Source organism: Abramis brama, assembly GCF_963993115.1.
Source record: "Abramis brama genome assembly, chromosome: 4".
NCBI lineage: Eukaryota > Metazoa > Chordata > Actinopteri > Cypriniformes > Leuciscidae > Abramis > Abramis brama.
In genome coordinates, this window is record NC_139966.1 from 26,059,396 (window position 1) to 26,072,637 (window position 13,242).

A 13,242-nucleotide genomic window follows, 5' to 3' on the forward strand; every position below is an offset into this window, starting at 1 on the left:
CTGGTCGCCTGCACAGCCTGCTCCGCCCTGGCCTTCCGCTCTGCCGGAGTCTTCAGGTCCTCTTCCGCTGCACGGGCCTGGCCCTCCATCCCGCCCCCGGGTCCGACTCTGCTTCACCTCCCTCCTGGACAGTTTTAGGAGCGTCTGGAATCCGCTCCTTAAAGGGGGGGCTATGTAACGGTCACCAGCTGGAGTGCCCTTGAGAGCCACAAGAGGGCACTCCACACCAGACTATCATGATTCACTCACAACTACATTTCCCATAATTCACTGCCCGGACTCATCATCCCTGATTATCACATTCACCTGTGTCTCATTATATTGTTTAGTTCACCCTATATAAGCCTGGTTCACATCATTATTCCCTGCGAAGTCTTGTACGTTATTCCTCTGCATTTCTGAGCATTTCCTTTGTTGTCGCTATTCCTGGTTCTTGATCTCTGCCCGTGTCTTGGTTTTCCTGTTTTTGCCTCACCCTCTGGATTTGTCTGTTTGTTGGATTGCCTGCCTGTGTATGACCTTTGCCTGGATTTTGACTGCGATTCTGAATAACACTTTAAATAAACTGCATTTGGATCCTCAACCTTCGTGTCTCGGAGCAGTTCGTAACACTTAGCATGCTTAACCCGTGCATGCATAACTATAATATATAATATAGCCTAACTATAATGCCATCGGTAATGAAAAAATACAATTTACATTTTCCTGTGTGGGTTTAGTACTAAGTGTGTACGTGTGTGTGTGTTTTCAGTAATTCCAGCAGGACTTGCAGCATATCACTTGGTGTTCTTTGCAAGTGTGTCCACCACAACGGATGCAAGTGCTGACTGTTCTTTTTTTTTGTCCTTTGCACCACTTGCATGATCCCCTCTTCCCTTCTGAGCTGCTGGTGCCTGCTGGTGTCTGTGGATTTGTGTCTGGAGGGACAGCTGCAGAAGACCGAATCTCTCTCACCAGTGCAGCAGCATTTGGTGTGTGAGGGAGGCGCTCTCTCCTCAATATTGCTGCAGAGACCAGAGAATTTCCCAGCTCTTCTAGGAAAAGCCTTCTCCGAAACAGCTTTGCCTGGTTCCAGGAGGGATCCACAGCTGTGAAGATGACATATGCATTATATGCCGAGACGTCCACCATGTTAAAAAATAATGTCTGTGGCCACCGATTGGTCCTCCTTCTGCAGCTGTAGGTGCCGACAACCTACAAAAATAAAAGAACAAGAAAAGAATAAGTACAGATTTCATAATAAATATTTTTGAAGCTGCACATGACAATGAGAATAATCATGCAAACATTGTCAAAACACAAACAGTATCTCCTAAATTTATCTCTAACAAGCACATGAATTCAAGTAAAAATTAACAAGAATAGGATGCATGTTGTAACAAATGTGTAATGGCACATACCTTGTCTAGATTGTCGACACCTCCCTTGCAGCGGTTGTAATCTGCGATTATCTCTGGCTTCTTTTTTGGTCCCTCTGTCACCACTGCTTCGCGGTGCCTTGTACTGATGAGGATCACATTCCTCCCCCGTTTCGGAACGTAACTCACAGCCGTGGTGTTCTTTGTGAAGGCGAAGACGGTGGAGAGGGCAGGTCGTCCTTTAGCCTGCACCAGGTTGGGTGGCAGCTCTGGTTTATTTTTCCTGATCGTCCCGACCAAGGCTATTTTTTTCCGCAGAAGCTCCTGAGCAAGTGAGTAGGAGGTAAAAAAGTTGTCACAAGTGACAGTGACGCCCTGGAGTCCTTCTGTCATCTCCATGACAACACGCTTTCCCTGACCCACCTCTGCAGCATTACCTGTCTTACCCAGGTAAATGTCACACCTCCAGGCATAGGACGTGGCAACATCAGCAGTCACCCAAATTTTTAGCCCATATTTTGCTGTTTTTTTTGGCATGTACTGCCGAAAGCTGCATCTCCCTTTGAATGGCACAAGCTGCTCATCCACTGTGACATCTTTGCCAGGGTTGAAGAGGAGGGGAAGGCGATGCGTCCACATTTCCCACAGGGATCTGATCGGGGCAAGCTTGTCCTCTCTATGGCGAGCTGGTCTTTGCAGCTTGTCATCAAAGCGCAGAGCTCTGCTGATTTCATGGAATCTTGAGAGGGACATGGTGGCTCTAAAAATCGCACGACCACTGCGATCATCCCACAGGCAACGTGTGGACTCCCCTCTGGACCTGTAGACGCCGGCCAAAATCAGTAGCCCCATGTAGGCACGGATATCTGTGGAGTCCACCTCGGTCCAGTTTCTCATTGTGCGGCGCCCATGGAGGTTAGTCATGCTGACAATGAGGTCAATCATCTCCTCCGTAAAAAACAGATTGAATACAGAATCCATGTTCTGGACCCTTGCGATGGCATAGCGCGTCGGCCCTGGAGTCACGCCTCTGGCAGGCTGAAGAAAAGGAGTTGTCTCCACGTTGGTGGAAAACCAGACTTCACCGTTTCTCCCAATCCACTCAGATCCAGGATCCTCCGAATCCTCCTCTCCTTCAGTGGAAGCTAGAGAGGATGATGAGGGTGCCACATCCAAATCAGGATCTGGCTCTCCTGAGTCTGTGGTGTCAGAGGGAGAAGACGAAACATCCTGCAGCTCGCTGGAGGGGTCAGGCTGCATAATCATTTCTAAAACTTCATTACAAGTCAAGCTCTTTTTCATGTTGCTTGCTGCTCTTCTCACCATCAAATGACCAGCAGGCTTGCATGCAAGTGTTTAAATCCACTTGCTTTGTTTTTGTTTAGTCTGCATTTCTCACCATCAAAAGGCAGCAGATGCATAATACACTTACTTTGTTTTTGTTTACTCCATGTAGTTCAGAGAGCTGAGGTGCATGTTTTGATTTTCTCAGACGCATCAAGGTGAGTTCTCACACTCTATCTCTCACACACTCTCTCTCACACACACACACACACACACACACACACTTTAATATGCTATTATACTCCATGTAACTCCATGTAAAAGCCAGAAACTAAGCTTTTTTTTGCACAGGCCTATCTAAAGGGTTAATGGTGCCACCTGGTTATCAACAGTAAAAATTACAAATTTTACCTCTTCCCAACAGGGGAAAACACCAACAATCAAAAATGCATGCTTATATGGTGTCATGGCTTTGCAATCAAAAAATGTGGTTATAATGGAAGTCAATGGGGCAAAAACAGCCACTAACAGTAAATGAGGGAGAAAAAGTTAAAATCTGATGCTGCACAAAAACTAACAATGCATCAAAACTAATGTTGTTTCTAATCTTTGACATGTCCAAGACTGTGATAAAAGGTAAAAAAAAATCCAGTCCACAATCACATTTTATATTGAAAATTAGTCATTTTGTGTTTTTTTCCCCCCAAATCAGTGACATCATTTACGAATTTGGCAATTAAAGAGTTAAAATCCTGAATTTTTTTTAAACATTTAGTATTTTTGAGCAGGACAGAGGTTGATTAATAGATTTATGCAAAAAAATTTGAAAAAAATATTTATCTGATACATTTTTACAGCAGTTTAAAGTAGTGGCTGTTTTCAGCCACAAACATAACGAAAGGTAGTAAATTTAAACGATGCACAAGGGTTAATTTACAGATAAAGCAATCACATTAGTAACATTCCAGACCCAACAACGTGTCAGAGAAAAGAACAGAATCAGATATAATTTTTTTATAGAAAATTGTACTTTGCATATTATAGGTCTACTGGAAAAAACACATAATTAGTTGATTTTAGTTGATCATAGTTGATCATAACTAGAAATGAAATGGCATGAACATTTCATTTAATAATTATAGTGCCAAAATGATCACTGTTATCACAGAATCCTGTTCAAAAAGTACTAATACTACACAATGAAATCAGTTCACCAAGTTTTATGTCGAAAAACAGCAAATAACAAATAAAATTAGCATCAATACACACTAACATTAAAATAATACGATTAAAAATGATAGCCAGATTTTAAAAGTGTCTTGCAACATGTTATATACTAACATGTACAAGTTCAAATAAAGTTGACAAAAAAGGTTTTTATAAAAAGATAAACCTCACATATTTCAGACTTTAAATATTTTTTTATAAAAAGAATGAGTCAAAAAAGATAAATTACTGACATTTACAATGCACTTTAACTTATCTTTTATTATTAATTATAAAATTCGGTCAGATTTTCCCGTGGCGTCTGTCGTTGCTATGCAACCATGCACTGCGCTCTCTACAATGACAGAAAAGTTTTAGTGGCTAATGGATTTCCACTGCCGAAAAACGCTTGCTGTTGTCACGTTTCTGTGTTTTGGTTTAGTTATGTTATCTAATTTTCCCCTGTCTTTTGTGCTTTTGGTTTAGTCCTGTTACTTAGTTTCTCCTATGTTCTAATTAGTCATGTCTTTCACGTGTGTCCTGTCAATCACCTTTTTAATTATCCTGATAGCCCCAGTGTATTTAAGCCCTGTGTTTTCCCTCAGTGTTTGTCGGTTCTTGTCCATGTATGGTTGTGTGTGCTAAGTTCCTGGCATTCTCCTGAGTTTCTGTATTTTCCTGTAACCTGAGTTTGTGAATAAACCAGCTGTATTGAAATTCTGTTCCCTCGTCTTCAGCAACCTGCACAAACCTGACAGAAGAACCGACCATTAAAAAAAAAAACCTCCAGTGAAAGCCTCCAGCCAAAGATGGAGATCTGTAAGCAGGCCTTTGTGGGAACCCGCCAAGCTGTGTTCCGTGGGATCCGTGGACGTCACAGGGGAGGATATGGGCGATATGGGTCCAGACAGCTTTTCCAGCACCAACATCTCTGCAATCTAAACCCAGTCGTCTACCCATCAGAGTCCGATTCAGAGTTCGACTTAGGGTGCTTTCACACTTGGTTCGATTGCCTGTTCCGAACCCGAGTTCAATTGCTCCCCCCCTCACCCAGCCCCCGATGGACTGTGTTCACATTATATTATTTGTATCCGAACCGTGGTACGCTTGCGTCATCAAGCTGCAGCTGGCGCGTACTCGTGTTGCTTGGTAACCGCTATGAAAAGGCGTCAAAATGGGTAGAATTGCTCGCTTCACATTTGTTCTTCTTTTTTTGAACCTTTGGTTTTGTTTTCAAAGAAAAGATACAGAAACACCCTTGCGTCTGTCTGCCGCAAAAGTATTAAAACCGTTCCAAAGACAGCGGGATGTCCGCCGAAGACAATTTTTGTGGAGGCAAACAGAAATCATCTCACTGCTTGTAGTGCGTCAATCCCGGTTTTCGTCAAGGTAAGCGTATATAGACCCTTTTACAGTTGTTAAACACACACGCACGCATGCACGCACCACATTTTACGTCATCAATAGCGGTTCACTTCTGCGATTTGGTACGATTACATTCATATCAGCAGCGAACCGTACCCGAGTTCACATGAACCGTACCCCAGACCACCTTTTTAAGTGGACTCGAGTACGGTTCGCGGGTGCGCACCCGAGTTCGGAAAACAGCGTTCACATCATCCAAACGAACCGAACTATGACGTCATTCGAACCCGGGTGCACACCAAATGTGCTAGTGTGAAAGCGCCCTTAGAGTCCGACTCTGAATCCTATTCAGATTCCGATCCAGAGCCCGAGTCTTCCGTCTGCACCACTGAGTCAAGTCCTTGTGATTTAAGTCCGGTTCCGAGTCCAGTTCCGAGCCCAGTAAAACCAGAACCTGTACCAGTCATCTGCACAGTCAAGATTATGTACAAGTTTGATGACTTCACCAATCTCCCTCCTCTCATTGGCCCAGAGGATCCAGAGCCTGAGCCCGTTGCCTGCCCGCCAGAGCCTGAGCCCGTCACCTGCCCACCAGAACCGGTTGCCTGCACGTCAGAATCTGAGCATGTGTTGTCCGCCCTGCCAAAGACTGTTCATGCTGCGCTTGAGTCTGCTCTGGAAGACACAGCGCTCATTGTGGTGTCCATGTCTGTTTTGTGTGTGTGTGTGGGCAGCACACACGTCAGCTACAGCCCATGAACTCAGCCCCGAGTTTCCTGATATGCTGGTCCTGTCCAGCCCTGAGTTTCCTGATATGCTGGTCCTGTCCAGCCCTGAGTTTCCTGATATGCTGGTCCCATCCAGTCCCGAGTTTCCTGATATGGTGGTCCCGTCCAGCCCTGAGTTTCCTGATATGCTGGTCCCGTCCAGCCCCGAGTTTCCTGATATGCTGGTCCTGCCCAGCTCAGCGCCCTCTTCATCGCTGGTCCTGCCCAGCCCAGAGTCCTCTTCGCCGCTTATCCTGCCCAACTCGGAGCCCTCTTTGTCACTGGTCATGCCCAGCCCAGAGCCCGTTGATCCTGCCCCAGAGCCCGCTGATCCTACGCCTGGTGGCTCGAAGAGCGAAATCAGCTGTCTGTCTGAGCTCATTGATCGTCTCAGCAGAAATTTCCCCCTGCTCGCTAGCTTCCTTAAGCAGGTCAGCCTGATAAGCTTGCATAATAGAATAAGCCTTCCCCACCGGCGCTGATGTATTTTTTAAAGGTCTGGTTCGGTATTCATCATAAATATGTTTTTTTTTTTACTTTGAGCAATGATGGAGCAATACTTGAATCTTTTTAGAAGCAAATAAAAGAAAACAGCTCCTTGGACAAAATGAAATGTAATATTGTAGTAGGCTAGTTATAAACAAATATTTATTTTAGTTCAGATTAACATTTGAGGGCAGCAATTGTATTCATAATATCAAAATAAAACCGACGTAATGTAAATTGAAAGCATTTTAGCCTACTATTCCTGCCAAACTTCCATGGTTGCAGTTAGTGTTACTACAGTAAAGCCATGGTGAATGTTGCTGATCTGTGGACACTGAATCATTGCACAATGTTTATTCCTGCACTGGTCCAAACTGATAAACTGTCCACACAAACACAATAACGAGTAGCTCAGTTTCGTTCCGCTTACATTGCATTTGCCAGTTGATGTTGTGCTCACGCCTACATTTGAAATAACGAAATTTTGGTTGGCAGGAAAAATGGTTCAACGAAAACCGTTCTGTTTGAAAATGCGCAACACCGAACCTAAAGCCTCATACCGAACGGTTTAATACGAATACGTGTATCGTTACACCCCTACTGCTTAGGTGCCTGCATCATAAAAGATTTTACTAATTATTTGCCCACATACATTATGTAAACAGATGGTGCCATGTACAATTAATTCTAGATATGAGAAATGTTAATCCACCTGATGAATGATGTGAAGGTCTGAGGTCACACTGTGAGCCAAAGTGATGCACAGATGATTGAGGGGCCAGTGGAGAGAAAGGCTCTTGCTCTGGGTCAGCAACAAACACTGCAGCACTGGCTGGAGATGTATCTCCCCCTTCATTACTTGCAATTTCTGCTAGATCCTTATAAACAAACATGACAATAAATTACGAATTAGCTGTGCCAGCAACTAGCATTAGTTATTATGCCTTACAAGTGTGGCAATCTAAGTCTTTAGGTGAATTCCGACTACGCCACCCAGATGTAATCTGGGAACCCAGAAATAGTTTGAGTACATAAAGCACACAGGTACGTAATGGCTGAGTCAGATACCAGACAATGGTGAAAGTACAAACAGTTTATTGGAAAAGCATAATTTACTAAACACACTTTTTAATAAAGAATCTTAAAACCAGACACATCACACATTACACACACACACACACACACACACACACACACACACGCACACACCACTTCAGAACCTGGGGAATTTGCCCTGGCTCTCAGATCAACACTGCAACCACTCGTGCTCTCTCACAACACTACACTCACTGTGAACACTGCAGACTGTCAATCAAACCACCACCACACCCAGAAGACTTCAGGAACCACGGACGGCCCCAGATTCTGAAGGGAAAAGACAAAGAATATTCAATACAAAAAAAACGATACACGAAACATGCACTCTCACATCAAGGTTGTCAAAGAAGCATATAACAATCACACACACGGCCACACAGGCCAGTTTGTCTATAATGACCGTGCTCAGCACGATAGCGGGAGATTCTAGACCACCCCACAAACTTCCTGACAGAGAAATGAACAACAATGTCACAAACAATAAATCAAGTCATCACAAAATAATGAATGCAGAATTCGAATTAAACACACATATATAAACTATATAAATACAAGGGTGACATAGAGAATTTGTCAGTGTGCAATTACTTCCCCCAGCCTCAGTTCAACAGTCGAGGAGTACTGTCCCATTAAGGATCAATTTTAGGGGTGTTCTGGCAGGCTGTACGTTCGACGCGTGCTTCGATCAGCTTGAATACAGTCCACAACCGGATAGAAACAGTCACACTGTTGAAATAGAGTACAGCTTCTTAAAATAATAGTAGACAGTTTGAGCAAGAGACGAAAATGAGGGCGAGCACGGTAATTTATACGTGAAACGCCATCCCATCCACTTCAGGGTCGTTTAGTGTCACACGTAGATAAACAGTCGGTAAGTAGCGTGAGCCGACAGCGTCTGCCAGCCTTCAGAGTCTGCCAAGCCTTCAAAGGCTACCAAGCCTGCTGCAACACCTCCACGCTTTTATCACTATTAAAATATAGCATTCAATTAAGGAGATGATCCTCCCACTTTAATCGTAGCTTAAGCATAAGAAAATATCACATACCTGTGGTAAATGACTCGCGGTGCTCAATGCATTCAATAACATGCTAATAAAAAAGCTCGTAGTGATGTCTGTTTGCCTCTCGTGTCTACTAATCTCCTCTGCCGCACTGCAAGGTAAACGAGTCCGAAATCACCCTTCCTGATCCGAACATTCAAGATGCGTTAAACGCAAAAAGCCCTTACCTCCTGAACCGAAACCGGCGCCCCGAAAGTGACGTCACTTCCCAGAAACGGAATAAACCATAGACATAATAAATACATAGACGCCCTATTGGCCGCTGGATCGTACGTCAACGGCGCCGCCATACTGCGGAGGGCAACTTTCCCATACCTCTCATAACGAGAATTGAGAAAAATGCCTATTTCTTGTGCTGCCTGGGGCTTTACAAATCGCCACACAATTGAAAACAGGTCTCAGGGAATTACCTTTCACAAGCAAAACTGAAAATTTGTTCCTGGTTGTATTTCATTTACTATTTTTATTTTCAGAGGAGAAAGGCCGCGAAATTTAAAAATACTACTGTTATTGTGTCACGAAATGTAGTTTTAAGAGTTTTTCAGTCGACAATGTAGTTGTTTAAAGCTCAAATCTGTGGTCTATTTATAAAGAGAGCGCCTTTTTAAAAATGTTATCTGGCGGTTTCGGAGTTGTGAGATCCAGCGATCACCGGGCGCTCAGCGCTCATGTACCCCGCCGAGAACAGCCTTGCCTCGGCTATAGTGCTTCTGACGTTCGCCGCTGGATCTGATGTCTTTAGTCTAGTGAGAATAATTCGTCTTGTGTATATCTAACGGGCGATCTTTGGTTTCATTAATCTATTATTTGTTCCTATTGGCAGATTGTTTTGGCAGAGGGCAAAGTGAAGTTTCATAACTTTATATATTTAGGCTATTTGACTTTAACGGTGTAACGTTAGCCCGCTGTATGTTTGACTGAATCGTTTACTTTATTTCCTGACTTGTATAGCTTCTTATACCTTTTAAAAACTGAAATTTAACAAAAAGAGACAGGGTTGCGTCATTTTATTTTATATAGCCTATGTAAGAATATTTTAAAATATATAAATTTACATTATTTATTATTGTTATTATAATAATATACCACTTGCGATTATCAATCTATTATAGTTATGCTGTTAAATTATTGTACTATTCATAGTAACTATTTAACTTATTTTTTATTGTCTATATTCTGTAATTGATATTTCATATTCTATTGCTATTATTATAGTATTATACATAAACTATATGCTATTATCAATATATTATTATTATTATATTAGTACATATGATATTATATAATTATACTTTTCATTACTATTTAATTTGCTGTATACTGTTTGTTTATTTTATTGACTAAACTATTTACTATTAGCCTACTTCTCACTTTATTTTATATTTACTATTTGCATTGCACTGTAGTTGTACCATGTATTACCATAAAGGATCCATCAGTTATCTTTTTTATTGCTAAAATCGGGTCAATGACAGAATATGCTTTTCCCACAATAAGAAAACTTTATTTAATTTAATGTGAAAATTAAATTATATCTCAGTATGGGGGAGTTCACAATTCTTATCCAAGAATGAAAAACCAAATACATGACAACCCTGAGCTTTGGCCATTCCTTATTAAAAATAAATAAATTTTATAAGTCTAACTATCGAGATTTTAAATAACTAGAAATGGAACTTTTTTGTACACCACATACAAACCACTGAAATCGGTTGATAAATATATTTTTGGGGGGTTTTATACAGAAAAACCGCAGCTCACCTGTTTACTTGCATTTGATTACAGCGCAGTCTTGCCCTCCGCAAAATGGCGGACGCGTTGACGTATCGCAGCAACGTTCCAAAGCGGCCAATAGGGCGTCTATGTATTTATTATGTCTATGGAATAAACGCTTGCCCAGATGTCTGTCGCATCTCCTTTTATCCTCGCGGAAACGCCATATTTGGGAATTAACCCCATAATGGCTGATAACATCACCACACAAGCTAGCTGCGGTACTTTACAACAACTTATACACGTCACGTTGCTTCTCATTATTTAAATTATTATGTTGACTGATTTGTTAGTTAGTAAATGTAAAAAAAAAAAAAGACTTACGGTGCACAGTTCACGTTTTCGTCAAGCTGCATCTCTGACGGATCCGTGACCATCATGTTTCCCGCCGGCGGGAGAACCTGAAGATGCGTGCACTGAAGGAACCGCACCAGCTCTGAGTCTCACCCGGTTCTTACTTCGGTATCCAATGTTGAACTCCATCATATCGCCAGGACGATAATCCTCCGATCTGAAGTGAACGCTACACACGACCGTGTTTTCCGAAGCCGATGCGGAAGAGAAATCCCGTCTCTTCACCCGCACAAACCGCGCCCAGGCACGAAAGATAGCACCGTCCCTTTTCTTGTTAGTGTGGCAGTTTGCAATTTTTAGGTTAAGTCCGACTACGCCACCCGGAAATAGTCACAGATTGTTCAGGTACACAAAGCACGCAGATCCGTAGTGGCGGAGTTAGATAGCAGACAACGATGATCGTACAAAACAGTTTTTATTCAAAAAGACACCATTTAATAAATATAACACGATCTTCAATAATAAATCGTAGAATCAGATAAAACAACAATCACATACACACGCACACACACACACACACACACATACCACTTCAGAACCTGGGGGATTTGTCCTGACTATTAGATCAACACAGCAACCACTCGTGCTCTCTCACAACACTGCACTGCAAACTGTCAGTCAAACCACCACCACACCCAGAAGACTTCAGGAACCATGGGTACCCCAGATTCTGAAGGGAAAAGACAAGAACAATAAATATAACAATAAACACATACTCTTTCCACATAAAACTCTGTCAATGAGGCATATAGTCGCACCCAGCCATAAAGGCCTGTCTTTCTCAGTAACAATACCAGCCAACCAGCTGAAGCTCGTGAACCGTGATCAGCACGATAACGGGCGTTAATGGGTCATCCCCATAGATGTTGACAAACACAAAATAAATCACAACAGTAAATCAATACAACACAAACGGAAAATCAATTCAACACAAACAAAACAAAAATACAAAAGAAAACTAAACCTTCCTAATGTACAAATATAAGGGTGACACACATAGACCTTCGTCGCGGTAAGTTTACCCGTTCTCAGTCCGCCGTCGAGAAACACTGTGACAGCCCCAATTTAGATGTATCCTGGCAGGCTGTACGCTCGGCGCATATTTTGATCAGCTCTGGCGTCGTCCTTGACCGGATGGAGACCGTCACACTGTTGAATTAGAATTCGCATACAAGTTCACAGAAACTGTAGTTCAAATAAGAGACGGAAGGGCGGGCGAACACAGCGACTTGGGAGCAGGGACGGACTGGGACTAAAAAACGGCCCTGGACTTTGACTAGGCCCGGCCCAAAGCAATCGGCGCGCGGAAACTCGACAACAACAACAACAACAATAACGCCTGGCATGAGTGTCACAAGACTTTAATTGTGGCTCATGATACTATACCATCCAAATTATAGCAATAGCACTGATGTTGACTAGATGTTGTGTTAAAATCACATTATTCTAGATTAACTTGAATACTCACATATAAATGGACTTGATCTAAGCTCAACCTGAATAAACAAATGATGGAATGGATTTAAAAAATATTATACAATCTATTCCATGCTGTCTTAAAATGAATTTATTACTTAATAATCTTAATTAATTTATGCAGTAATTAATCTTACTGCACAAATAATAATACCACATCTAAATGAAAATATACACCATTACAAATGTAACTTCTGTATTCAAAATCTTCAAAGTTTGTAAGCATTAACTGTAACGTTACCAACATTTTTACCAACATTTTTAAACGTAAAAGCACAACATATTTCTTAATATTAGCTACTGCATGTGGCATTTTACAGCTAAAATGTTTAAGTTTAGCTGTTTTAACTACTGTAATCATTAAAAATGTAGCAACCTGAATATCACTTCCTAACATCATCCCTACCAAGTAACTCTCTTTCTCCTCTCATGTTCCATACTTACTTGCCCTGGATCTGCCTGTGGAACCAGCTCATCTTTCTGTCCCTCATCATCACTGGTGGCACGTTGGCCTCACCCTTTTCTTTCCGTTTTTTACCCGCGGCCGCGTTATGCATATTGTTTGTTTGTTTCTATGCTTCTATCTAACGTCTTTGCTTCTCCTTACTTGGCGGCCACGACCAGTGCAGCTGGCATCCAACTTAAAGGTGCATTGCTGCCACCTACAGTACTGGAGTGTGAAACAGATTAGTGGGGGGAAAAACAGGTGATGACTGCGTGCGTGGCGGGTGGTGGGCCGGCCCGCCGGCCGTCCTGGAGTACCGGCCGTTCTGTGATTCTCCAGATCACACAGATGGCCAGTCCGCCCCTGCTTGGGAGTGAAACAATCCGTCCGAAGTTGTTCAGCGTCACACATAAATAAGAGTTACAGAAAGTAGTACGAGCTGGCAGCGTCTTCAATGCTCCCAGAATCTGCAAAGCCCGCTAAGCCTGCTGCAACACCTCCACGCCTCATACCACTATTAAAACATAATGTTAGGTTTAGGAGATGATCATCTCGTTAGCTTAGGCATA

At 42.5% G+C, this 13,242-nt stretch overlaps 1 protein-coding gene across 1 annotated transcript; it reads right to left on the reverse strand.

The window, feature by feature from the left end:
• Positions 1–741: 741 nt before the first annotated feature.
• Positions 742–2,282, reverse strand: LOC311082119 (piggyBac transposable element-derived protein 4-like; the record flags this gene model as incomplete). Its single annotated transcript, XM_084112862.1, has 2 exons — positions 742–1,194; positions 1,401–2,282. 2 exons carry the CDS (start codon positions 2,280–2,282, stop codon positions 748–750), a joined length of 1,329 nt encoding a protein of 442 aa, XP_083968988.1. The 3' UTR covers positions 742–747.
• Positions 2,283–13,242: the final 10,960 nt, after the last annotated feature.